The sequence below is a fragment of the Apostichopus japonicus genome, chromosome 8 (genome assembly GCF_037975245.1).
Source record: "Apostichopus japonicus isolate 1M-3 chromosome 8, ASM3797524v1, whole genome shotgun sequence".
NCBI lineage: Eukaryota > Metazoa > Echinodermata > Holothuroidea > Aspidochirotida > Stichopodidae > Apostichopus > Apostichopus japonicus.
In genome coordinates this window covers 9219089-9232473 of record NC_092568.1, presented here as the reverse complement: position 1 = coordinate 9232473, position 13385 = coordinate 9219089, and the positions used below count along the sequence as shown (strand labels likewise).

The following is a 13385-nucleotide window of genomic DNA, read 5'->3' as shown; positions in this document are numbered from 1 at the left end:
AATATGTCCACTAACCGTGACTCTATTGTGTGGGTCTGCATACTCCTTCGAATATTGTGAAGTGTCTCCGAGCTATAGTGTAGGCTTCGAGCACCTCCCACGATATTGGTATTGTTAGGGTTCATCCTACTATCCTATGTCAATAGCAGAAGGCCTATACTATTGGCCAAAAAATAAGTAACGTAGAACACTGTGTCCTAAATTGACAGTTGTATGTCTCACCCGTTCCGTAAAAACCTTCGAAAATGGTATGAAGAGTGTTAGTAGTCCCACAACACGACAACGAATAACTTCAGAACGAAGGAAAGGTTCGTTAACACACAGAAAACGTGAAAAATACGACACTGCTCATTTTAACTGTGGCAGCTCGATGCAAGCGAACTGCAATGAGGAGCCGACGTCACCATCAAGTTAGCCTAGTAAACGAATATTCCAGAAAAAAAGTATATGTAACGATACATATCTTGAAAAATACTGGAAAATCTACAGAAACAAAGTATTGGACTCAAAGTTGTTGTTTTTCTATTATAACATCAAGACTAAAATTCTGCTTTATTCATTATTTAATTATTTAAGTGAGTAATCAAGTTACAGCAAAATCTATCTGTCGATCATTCTCCCATGATTGAATACCGGGGATATTTTTTTTAAAGAAAAATCACCCACGAAAGAACCTGGGCACGAAAACCAAACTACCGAACATCTGATCCGCTCTCAACCATAGTCCCCTTGAATCGAGACTCTGACTGTGTGACCATCATGAGGTGCTTTTTACGTGACCCGCCATGCGGGATCCAAAACGTCACGGCCAAACGGCACTACCGAATCATCCCATTCTGATAAACGAAACTCAGGTCAAGCGAGCCTATAAAATAAATATGCCCACCGACCTGCAGAGACAAACCCCCAACCACCCACTAAAACATTAAAAAAAAAACACACAAAAGGACGACCAGCACGCAGCGAAACGAAACACCCCTCCCCAGCATGCACACCACCACCATCGCGAGGTGTGTATGACCATTCCCCTCGAAGGGAACAGATACTACACATGATCTTCGGGGATGTCTTCAACTCTTCGGTCTATCTGTTTGTTGTACACGTCTCAGGAAAAAACTAGTTTGATCTAGGAAGAATATTATCCGATTCCTTGTTCTTTGTTCTATTTGTTTTACCAGTCAATGGACTACATTATGATGAACAATGAATAGATGAAGAAAACTGCCATTAATGGAATACCAAGTAGTCCCCGGTATGTCGACCACGTAACACACTAATGGACTTTATCGATACTCATTGAAGAACCATGCACATCTTCCTTTTTCGAAACAAGTTTATAACAATAAAGAGAGATTAATGCCATTCAAGTGGTGAATTTGCTTTCATATTATTAAAATCTTTACGACAAGATGTTTACGCTCTGTGAGCAGTCCAGAATTCGCAGTGAACGTTTTGCGTTTTAATCGGCTTCCGGTAACACGTATCAAGCATTCAATTGATGTAAATATAACGACGAAAGACATTGAGCACATGGACTTTAATATCCTCTTACTTGAGGTACGTATGTGCGTCTTATTTGAATCCATTATTATCATTTGCTGCAAAATCAACTTTGCTAGCATTTTTTTCGCAATCTGGGAAATCAAACACTACCTCTTCGATAAAACTTAAGGTCCCTGAAAAAGCACCGTGTAATGGTATCCCCTCGGTAGGACCAGGGACGATTATATAAGAAAACCCCTTTAATTGGAATGAGAAAAATAAAAGACTATAAATTAAATACGTTAACATGTTACTTGTTAGTGGATAGATCCATTTATGTTTTTGTATTACGTTTGTTTGGTAAAAGTAACGCAAACCCGGTCACGATGTGGTTCCAAGCGGTACCATTATCTGGCAACAGCACTGAACGCCAATGGCGTGCACAAGGAGGGAGGACGGGAATGCCCCCTCCTTCACAAGCTCCTTTCTTCGCATCTGGCTGTTTCCATCAAATTTCAGCCTCCTATATCTAATTCGCCGCTGCTACAGGCATCTGTAAATGCTTGTATACAATATAATTCTCTAATAATATCTTTACTTACGCGTCTGAGAAGAGTCTTAGTTAAGGTATCAGAAGCACACCCAACCATCATCAGGTGTCTATGTGATAGAGATGAACGACCTACCCCCCCCCCCTCCCAAAGAAAAGGTAAGAACATTTTTATTCCACCCTGCATGGAAATAGCATCTTAAAAGTTCTTTGACAGACAAAGGTGATAGCTTGAACAAATCAAAATATTACAGACCGATTCTCATTTGCATTGATTTTTATAGACTTATTATTTATAGCACTACATATTTTCCGTTATAAAGTTGAGCTTTCCAAAATAATGGTGGATCAAACATGTTGAATTTCTGAGCATGCACCTAATAAGTGCTTTCATTGTTTTAGTGTCAAGTGCGTAAAATCAGCTTGAACATGGAAAAAAGAATGAAGAATGCAAAGTAAAAAAAGAAGAAGAATAGCTAAAGGAATAGCCGTGTTTGCACCTCCTGGCAACACTTTGTTATCATGACCTGACAAAATGACACACTCATGACACAAATTTTAATACTGATATCTCCCAAATATTTCGATTTATTCCTTGAAATGTTAACGTTTTAAAAGTTCAACAGACTGTTTAAACCTCAAAATAGCAACTTTTCTTGAAACCTCGGGATAGTAATATAATTAGGTGGTACTCAAAAAGTAGGAGGATGTATGAGGGTACAACGAAAGGTCAAAATAAACTGTTGCAAGATTTCGGTGTTTTCCTCAAACTTTCGACCATTTATAGAAAGTTTTAAGGAAAATTCCAACATTTTCACTGACTTTGGAAAGCCTACGACAAAACACAAAATGATAATTTGACGGTTAGCTAGCTGTCAATTTCCTCGTAGAAATGAAACCGGACATTGCTTTTACGTCGGTATACCAATGATGCAGTCATACTTGTTACGTTGACCCGAATTTTCAATGATTACAGCAGCCTGGATAATTATTATACATGTTTAGACAAGGCAAAACAAAAAGTGACGGATAAATCCACACCTCAGCTCCCCTTCTCCGTCGGTCATGTAGAAGGTGAATTACCGGCACGTGATTATAGTGAGCTATATATAGAATTGGTCAAACTCGTGCAGAAAAGTGTGCTGCAAAGTCATTCCTATAAAACGGAAATGCTTCGAACGCTTGAGATTTTGTGATGGATGTTTTGTTTTTAATGTAACGTTGAACCTTCGTGGTTCACAATCCACACGCTAATGGTTGTCTGAATAATTCATGCGTCACATTTTGGTTCATTCTCTTCCTTGTTATTAGACCATTTTCCTTATCGAATTTAATTTTTGTTTCCTTTTCTATTTCTTCTTCTCAACTTCAACTCTTAAGCAGTTGACGTTCATCAGTTAAAGTGACTGGACTTTGTAGTCTAACCCACCGACTATAAGATCAGTTCCATCAGATGTAACACTAAACTCAATAGGATAAATAAGACATTTTATAGCCCTCACATGACATATTAACAATGCATATACAAATGTGTCAAGAACAGATGGTGCTCAATGTCATCCAACGATGCTCTCTGTTGTTTATATGTTATTAATAAGAACATGATGTTTTGGCTGAATGATTAAAATTGATATAAGAGTTGATTAACCTCAACCTTTAGATATGCAATGAGGAAGTGACGTCATCATCAATGTTAGCCTTCAATTACCTATCCAGAGATTTAGCATAAAAGACGATCCTTTTATATCATCTTACAGTATCCTGAATCTTCCCAACGGACAGTCAAGATGAAGATACCCAGTGACGCAGGGGCGTCGGAAGCTATTTAGGATTGGTACGGAAGGTCAGAGTGTCGCCATCTATCATAATTATCGGGGGACGTTTGGTAGGTCAAACTGCGCTACGCCCCACCATGGATGGCGCATAGCGTAATGGAGAAAATTTTGAAAGAATGTCTCCCAGATTGCAGGAAATGGCACTTCCCGAGCTTGAAAACAAGACCCCTGCCACCCGACTAATCTTCTGAAATATGAAGTATGAAATTTTGAAGTATGTCTCATATTGGTTCTTTATTTTTTGCCAGTTTTTCCCCTTAGTCCTACTTCTTTTTTTTTAGCGCCGTGAATATTGTACCGGCTCCGACGCCCCTGCGACGTCATGGAACAGAATTGTCTGTTGCTTAAGATATCGACCCGGTTAAAATTGTCCGTAGTCAAAAGCAGCCCTTTTAGTTAATAGTGATAGTTGTTGCCCATATTGCTTCCCCCTTATACCCACAAACCAACCCCCTGCCCCAATCACTCCATCCCAATCCCCTAAAAAATAACTTTTGCTTTGAGACTGCTCATAACGATTGCAAATATAGGAGAGAAATTGACGGTTGATGAATATTGCATCAACCTCCTAACACCCATAGGTAATGTTCGGCCCCCTTGTGTAACCCATGCTGAACTTTACTCCGCACTTCCATAGTATATTACTATCGTATGGAAATATGATGCGCTGGAGTTATGGGTGTATGTACAGCCTGGTTAGTTAAGTAACAAAATTATGTCAATTATAAATCAAGATGTGAAAACTGACTTTCTGATCATAAAGTTTGTTTATTTACAATTATATCGGCTTTGACAGAAAGTGAAATAATCTGGTAAAATTTATATCAGATTGTTCGATCACACGGGGTAAGTGAAAACTGCATTTTTTTGCGTTGAGTTCTAAACATCCTGTCAGAAACACATTGATAGGTTTACTGTAAAATAGGGTCTGATAACAATTTAATGCGTGACGTCACTCAGTGAAACGTCGGGCAGATTGCAACGAGACGGTAATATTAACAAAGCTTTACCCATTCAAACAGTAAAAAAAAAACCATTACATTCGTTATACATATATAATGTGCGTGTGCGTGTGTGTGTGTATGTGTGCGTGGTTTACGGGATTGATAAAATGATGTAGTGATGCATTAGATCTTGAAAATGTATTTATTATTATTATTAACATAATGCATCACTGGGTGCCATATTACAGTAGAGAAAATACAGGATATAGAAATAATCACATAAAGCTCGCGGTCTCCGGATCGCAAGAAATACATGTTGCTGTTCTCAACGTTGAAACAAAAGTTGAAAGGTCAATGACTGGATAATTATCTAACATAAGATGTAGTTACTTAGGTATCGGACTGTCGATTAATTAACCATGGTGATAGACAACAGCTGCCAACATTCCGATCAGTTGGTGAGCTAAGGGTTTCGTATTCCTGACATAAAAGCACCTACATAATATAATTGCAATGTGTCATGAAGTGACGAGATGACATGTGATATAACAATAAGCAATGAAAAAAGAAATATTTGGAAAATAAAAAAAACATCTTTACTTCTAATAACACTGGAAAATACAAAGCCACTTTATAAGCCTTCTTATGTTACAGTAATGATCGGAACATATAACTTATCGTGGGATCCGACGGGGAGTGGTATAGAGTTGGGTTGGGGGGCTGGTGGGGTATTGTGAAAAGGCCTGAAGTAGTGGCGTAACAAGGCCCCCTTGTAGCAATAGAAATAAGGAGAGTCCATTGCAAAAATTATACGCACCCTAGGACAACCATGGTTTGTACCGAGGGGAGCAATTCGTTTGATATATTTGGCACTTATAACCGCCCGGATATGGAACTCTGCGTCCCTAAATAGTACACGGGTCCGTTTGGTTTACTAGCTTCATGATTGATATCAGTACTAGCCATTTTATCAGTGGATGATTGATTCGGTAAAATGATTAATGTCAATGACTACCCACGGGACTGGGACCACGGCGAACGCACCGGCCTAGTTACGCTACTGTATGTATATATATATGCCGTAGAGAACAGCGCCCAAGTTCATAACTGTTAAAGCCGCGATAGGTTGCTGTCATGCTTGGGTAGCCATCAAATGGCGGTGATCCCCCCCCCACACACACACACACACATACCACCCATCCTCGCTTCACGTCCTCTGGGTCGGAGGAGATTGGTCACATATCTAATTAAGTATACACGCATAATTGTTGCAAGATTTTTCTTCTTATTCTCACATTTCACATTCGTGACGTCATTCATCGTCGCTGCTACTCTCCTCACTGCTAGGATTGTTTCTATGGAGACCATCTTCGATGGCGCTTTTTAGTTCCAGCATGTGCGATTTCAGGTAGTCTGTTTCTTCGATTTCTTTGCTGTCGAGCGTCTTGACAACCACAAGATCTGTGAACATGACACGCGCCATCATAAGCAAGGCGCGAGCACGTTCAAATAAACTTGCCTGGTGAAAGAATGAAACAACAAACACATTAACATATCTACCCACTATCAATTATGTAAAAAAGATTTATTCTCCGGAATGTATGGTACTGGATAAGTTGAACAAGTTCAATAGAGAATCACGCACGCAAAGACGAATCTAGCACACATACATCGATCCTTCACGCACACAAACACACGCATAGACACATATACATCCACGCACATAACCCCAGTCCGCGCACACATGCATATCTTGAGTTCATAGGGGTTTATACTGTTTCGGTTTAATCCATGAAATGATTCCATGAAGTGGAACGATGTGTATCCATATAGTACTTTACATAAGGCCTCTACTTACATGTACATAGTCTCGTACTTTCATCACCTGTCCTCTCACGTTTCGAATCTGTTCGTTGATGCCCCACATACCGTACCCGGTGTGTAACTGACTCTGCATCTTATAGAAATCTTTCAACCGGCTTACGTCATCGTCTTTATCTTCCCACATTGTCATTTCTGGAGTGATGCGATATAACCGAATACAAAACTCCGGTGCGATACGGTTCAATAACAGTTCGGCTTGGTAGAACGCCGGTATGGGATGCCCCACTCTGGGAAGGGTCATCGCATCCCTCCGTAAGACGATATGACTGGTCTTGTTACCCTCTGCTTGACAAAGTTCGTCATAGTTATAACACATTTGCCAATGACGTAACTCATCAAGGGTACCGGTCCAAATGAAAAAGCCCCACCTGACGGCCCTCTCCAGTACCAGATAGGCCAAACGGGCCATATCCGTCTTAACACTTCTAATATCAGGTTGATATCCGGTACTGTCCTTTTTTAACATTGCTGCTGTTATGAAGATCAACTCCGGCTTACGCTTCGCTAAGATCAAATCGACCTTTGGCTGTATTATAGTGCGACTGCGCAGATATTTCAGTTTTGGATGACCGTGTTCCAGTATTACTTGCTCAACATCTTTCCCTTGACGAGAGAGGATGTACGTTAGTGTCTCATAAAGCCTACCTTGTAGAAATTTGGAATCTTTCAAGAGTTCTTTTTTACCAAGTTTAATATCTTGAAGAATAATGCCATGTAGAGCCATTACGGAGTCTCTCATGAGTTGCTCACTGTAGTTGTAATGGTCACTTATGTTAGGATACTTGGCTGTCATAGCCTTCACTTTGGCTATTTCCTCACCCATGGTCTTCCTCACTGCAGAATTTATTATACTCGGATTTCCTGTAAACGTAGATATGAATTCTATGAACAGTGATGGGCGTAGCATACGCGGTCAGCAACTTCACTTATTGGATGGGGGTTGGGGGTGGGGGATTGGCCGGAGGCTTCGAGAGCTAGCTAGGTCGGAGACCGGGGACAAAAATTTTACTAGCCACCTTTTTTGAACTCTTCATATATTTTCCTGCACCCCTCCCTATTTTCCAGGTCCTCTTATTGACCCTCTAGTTAAACCTGGTGTGGGGAACGAGGCAATTACGACTCATTCCACATCGAAGTATTTGGATGAAACGCCGCAAAAAGGTGGTGGGGTTGGAAAATGGGGTCCTCTACAGAATCCTACAGTTTCGTTTATGATGCATACATAGGCTATATCCTGTATTGCTTCCTTTCACTCTGAGAGACTTAAATTTGTCAATAATTCCTTTCGAGTAAACTACAGAACTATATAGTTCCTCGAAATAGTAATCATTTTGTAGACTGTCACAGGGCATCTACACAATTATGTTTAAACTAACTTGAATGCTACCGTATATGCAATAATATTCATAAATTCCCAAACATTTGAGAATAAAACTACGGTATAGGATACTCTATATTGTGATAATTCCAACGAATTACATTTCAGATGAGTGGTTTCACATTTGGCAAACTCCTCTGTCAAACGAAACAAAAGTAATTCAAACACTCTGCAATATTTGAAGATCTCATATACACAAACAAACACGGTAATAATTGTACTTATACCATCTAATTTCTTTCTTTTTTTCTAATTTCTAATTCTTGAAATATTTACCTGTTTCGTCTATAATGCCAAGTACTTCTGATGTTTAATCAACTTGTTGTAATAACACGTACGGGTACCTTGATGAAACAAGAAAGCCTTACGAAAACTTCAGCGTCAAATTAACTAAATTTGATCTAGTATATATACGTAAATACCAAAGCCTGAATCAAGATGTAAGATTTCTTGTGGTATGTCAGTGTGAATGGTATATCGTACGAGAAACAAATTGAGGTCTATTTTACGACAACACTGACAGTATTGATCTGGAGATTTCCACAGAGAGGTACATGTTGTATGCTAATTGGGACTACCACGGTCTTCGTAGCAGCGGTGGCCCAGTGCCCCCTTTATGATCGATCGGGGTGACTCGTGGGTGTTTCATTGTTCGATTGGTATTGAATTATAGAGAGGAGGCACACAACTCTTCTAAACACTATATGCAGAAATCAAAGCCCAAACTGAACATGGCGCAGGCAGGCCAGCTCAGTGGGCGGCCTAAGCTTACTAGGGTTAAATCTGGGGGACCACAAACTTTCCACAAAATTGTGGGGTACATGCCACCTGTGCTCCGGCTCAACCTCCTCTGGGTGCACACCAAGCACTATACGTAGAAATGATTCATCGATATACTGGCTACATGTATGGCCCTCATGTATGGGCAATATAATTATTTACAATGATCCGTCCAACAGAGCTGCCGCACTTTCACACAATAACCGTAAACAGTTCTACGGTAGCCTATTAAAGACATTAAAAATATATGTAATAAAACAAATAATATATATAGACTATAGCTGCTGTTTCGAAGTTTCGACTAATTCAATATTCCCACTGTTTCCCAGAGCTTGGACTTTTGCATCTACAAATTTCATTAGTCAGTATTTGATCACGTGATCGGCTACATTACCCATTGGAAATCGCAAATAGAGTTATACATCACATCCATCTATATAGATATCTGTCATTTCCCAACACAAACATGTATATGGTCATTAAGCCATGAGATCAGACTGCATCGCATCTTGTATAAATCATCGGTCCAGTTCTTTTTCGTGGCATTCTTTAGATCCCAGAAGACTCTGTTGCCGAACACTTTTGTTCATATATGTGAAAGATTGAAATCCACTTTAAGGAACAAATTCACTGTGACATTTAATTACCCAGCGAGATTAGCGGGAGACGTTGGTGGGGTGGGGGGTCGTAGTCGTAGTATGTGGGGGTGGGGGTTAAGTGTGGTGTCTATGCATTATGATAATGCCTGTGATCGATTAAAACACAATGCACTGTCGATTCGATTTTTCTTCAATATTACAACAGTTTTCTTTTCAAAGTTCCTACTTTTCTACTTTCCATATAAAAATTTCGAATTTCTAATCAAGATATTCGACAAGTCATATTTCATGTTATGTTTCTTGGACTTCCAACTTTGAATCTCGAAATATCGACTGGTTTGTCTGAAATTTTCAACTATCTTTTTCAAATAATTGCTGAAAACGTTGAGTATTTTATCTCAAAAATTCTACAATCATTTTGAAAATTCGGCAATTGGACTGGATCGTTTTTTGGTGTCAAATTTTAGACCAATTACTCAAATATATTGATTGTATCTTACCTCTTCAGTATTTCGAGAAAGTTTCCATATAACAAAAACAAAAGTAACAACATTGATTTATTTTACTGAAAGAGTATCGGCTACTTTCTTGATCTTTTCAAATATTGCATCTCAAAATTTCGATCACGTTTTCGAAATTACGACTTTTTTTTAACGAAATTTCAATTTGTTACTCCAAAAGTAAGAAAGTTCACTTTAAATTCTCGACTTCTTGTCCAAGCGTTCGATTAAGAACGTGAAATGAATTTGAACTTTGGAAATTTTCGAATCTTGACCGTATCAAATTTGATATCGACACTTTATTGATATTTTGACATTTAGGACATTTAGGACGAACTTTTCATGTAATCTGTCAAAACGTCCGTGTTTCATGGACATCTTCTTGCTTAAATTTCGATCGAAACTTCGATGGATTACTTGAGGTATATAATCGAAAAATGTATCCCCTTGCACGCGTTTCTTGAAAAACAATGTTTCACTGAGGCTGAATGATTTACCATTGCGTTGTGGAGTGCATTCAAAAAGGCGAGGGCCGCGCGGGCAGAATCATTCCCCATTCCCCCCCCCCCTCCATTTTCACAGTGGGATAGGAGATACGTTCATGTCAAATGAAGGGTCCACCCTATTATGCAGTGGCGTAGGAAGGTACTTTTGAGTGGGGGGGGGGGGCTGAAGACTAATGGCCGGCCTGGGGGAGGGGTCTAAGGGGAGGGGGTATCTCCCTCCCCTTTGGAATTTTTTGCATTTCCAGGTGGCCTCAGATGCAATTTGGTGCAGTATAGCACACTTCAACACCCACTCCATTTTGTAAACTTAATTTTGTATTTTCAACTGGCCTTAGATGCAATTTGGTGCTCCAAATGAGATTTTTTTTCTCATTTGGAAATGAAAAAGGGGTTTTCTGACCTGCGAACCGGGGGGGCGGAATGATACTTCCGCCCCTCCACATTTTTCACTGGGGGGCTGGCGCCCCCCCAGCCCCCCCGGTTCCTACGCCCTTGCTATTATGTCATTTCGCCGCAGTTATTCAGCAATCACACTGCCACTTCTTGCAGGTAATTTTGATAAGGAATTGATCGAGTCGCCGTCAGGCACACTTGCACCCAAATCTATATAGTAGTTGGTACATTTGCTAGATGGGCATGGGCCCATGGCCGCTGAAATGCCTACTTTTAATCATTTCTCTAGGGAACGAATAATACACAAGTCTTCCATAACTTTGCCTATCATGACCAGACGCGGATCCCTGATAGGTGTGCAGGTGTGCACTCCCCCCCCCCCCGCGGTGTTTAATATCACAAAAACACAATCAAAAGTGTTTATCTCCACTAACTGGGGGAGTCGGCCTCAAGGACCCCAGAGCCGCATTCTTTTATAATATCTATAGATCCACTCCCGAAATAGCGACGAATTGTTATTTAACTGATCATAGTAATGAAAGTGTCATTCGGTATTACCTACCCATCAACAGCCATTACGTACCAGACCCAGTGGCGTCGCCAAGGGGGGGGGCCAGGGGGGCACGTGCCCCCCTGGAAAACCCAGTGCCCCCCGAGTGCCCCCCCATCTGAGATTTGGGTTGGTAAAAAAATATATATATATTTTGTTATATTCAACTCCCATCATCTGAGTTGGTTTTTCATAAGGAAAAAGAAGCAAAGTAATTCGTATTTTCTTCAAATGAGCTACGAAAAAATGAAAAAGTTTATCCTTGAACGTCGGGTATCGAAGTCGTGACCTGCGCCATCACAACAGGTGTCGATATTTACATTGAATGTGTCAGTGCTCACGCCATACCAGCGGATATACACGTCCGCTTCGCGAGCTACATGACTGTGAGAAGGGAGGGTACTGCAATATGTTGCCTTGGTCTGAGGTTGACAGGTTAGGAGCTGACGAAATGTGAGAATGTGAGGGTCCGCAGGCACCATACTTGCCTATATTTGTGGACTCATATATTAACCCTGTTGTGTAGGGGGTGCAGAGGTCATTTGAGGTGAGATGCTTGTAGGAACAAATGGCGAATGTTCACACCTGCATACTGAGCCATACTCGATGTGTGATCAAACTTTGGATTGCATGGTGAGATCCCTGATAGGAGCCAATAACGATGCTGGAACCTGTTACATATTAATAGATAATGGGCGAAAACGAGAAAGACAAGAAAGGAGTCGGGGGTCATGCACACATTAATTCAACAAATGTAGGTTCTATTGATATAGGGTTAGGCATAATATCGACAGCATGTGGTTCATATCCTCTGCAAAATTCTGCCCCTTGTTAAAATCATTACCTCAAAAATAGCAATTTCTGGAGATATCTTCAGATCGAATTTAGCATCAAATGTGGCAGCATTTTGCATCTAGCCCATCCTCCGTAAGCGAAAATTTTCCAAAGGGGAGGGGGTAGTGGCGGCGGCACCGGGGGGCTTGGGGGGCTCAGCCCCCAATGAAAAAGTTGAGGGAGCAAATGCATGATAAGCCCCCCCCCAATATTTACCAAGGCTCCGAAACGTGCATCTGCCCATTTTTCAATGCATACTTGTCGATCTGTCCGAAACACACGTATACTATATAGGTGTAATAATTTTAGTAAATGCTGGGGGGACCCTCGGCCCGTCCCCTGGCTATAGACCACATTGTCACCCCAACCGCGTCTTCACGCCCCGTGAAAAGTGGAAGAAGTGAGTGTGAGTACCGGTAAGCGCAACACAACTTCGTCTTAGGCCAAGGACTTGCTTCATTTCAGCCAGTTCTCCAACATCCCCTTACTACACTCAAAAACGTCTTTGCGAGTACACTACGAGTAATAGCTACTCTCTTAAAACACCATCGAATATACAAATTACAATGTTTTTACAGACTTTTACGTGCAATCTGAGAAATTGCAGGCTTGAGACCCATATTTTAGGGCTAAGTATTCGCAGCATTAAACACTCGGGAATTGCCGTTTCCGGCCATCTGGGGGTTTGAAAAACCCAAAAATTTCTTGTACGCTCCGCGCCAACCGATGGTGGCGCTCCGCTTAGATAGTCTCTACACATTAGCCCCCCCCCCCAATAATTTTCCCGTTCTGCCGCGCCTGGAGGGGGAACCCCCTCCCCTTAGACCCCTCCCCCAGGACGGCGATCCGTATCCACCTAAGTGCCCCCCATAAAATGCTGGTGCCCCCCTGTGCCCCCCCAGACTGAAAAGTCTGGTGACGCCACTGACCAGACCCTGTTGGCATTCCATGATACGTTGGGCCGTACTATACGAAAGAGCGCCAATGTCCCATCTGAGCCTGTCGACATTCTTTGCAGCCCTTGAACAGAAAAGCATTAGTTTCAGTTTACCGACAATTTCACTGCTCATCATCGCAAGAATGGCATTTAGAAATTACCCTCTTTTTTATAAAAAAAAAGTCAACATGAAAATGATACGAACACTGAAAT

The 13385-nt window shown here is 41.0% G+C and overlaps 1 protein-coding gene across 1 annotated transcript; it reads right to left on the bottom strand.

The window, feature by feature from the left end:
- Nucleotides 1-4455: 4455 nt before the first annotated feature.
- LOC139971350 (uncharacterized) lies at nucleotides 4456-8561 on the bottom strand. The gene is made up of 3 exons (XM_071977711.1): nucleotides 8350-8561; nucleotides 6670-7556; nucleotides 4456-6330 (listed from the first exon to the last, which is right to left on the bottom strand). The coding sequence occupies exons 2-3, from the start codon at nucleotides 7516-7518 to the stop codon at nucleotides 6124-6126; spliced, it is 1056 nt and encodes a 351-aa protein (XP_071833812.1). The 5' UTR covers nucleotides 7519-7556; nucleotides 8350-8561; the 3' UTR covers nucleotides 4456-6123.
- Nucleotides 8562-13385: the final 4824 nt, after the last annotated feature.

Coding starts and splice junctions, on each gene's coding strand:
- LOC139971350 (XM_071977711.1), bottom strand. CDS start 7,518: ATGGGTGAGGAAATAGCCAAAGTGAAGGCTATGACAGCCAAGTATCCT. Junction 6,331..6,669: donor AAGTACGAGACTATGTACAT/GTAAGTAGAGGC, acceptor TTCTTTCACCAG/GCAAGTTTATTTGAACGTGC.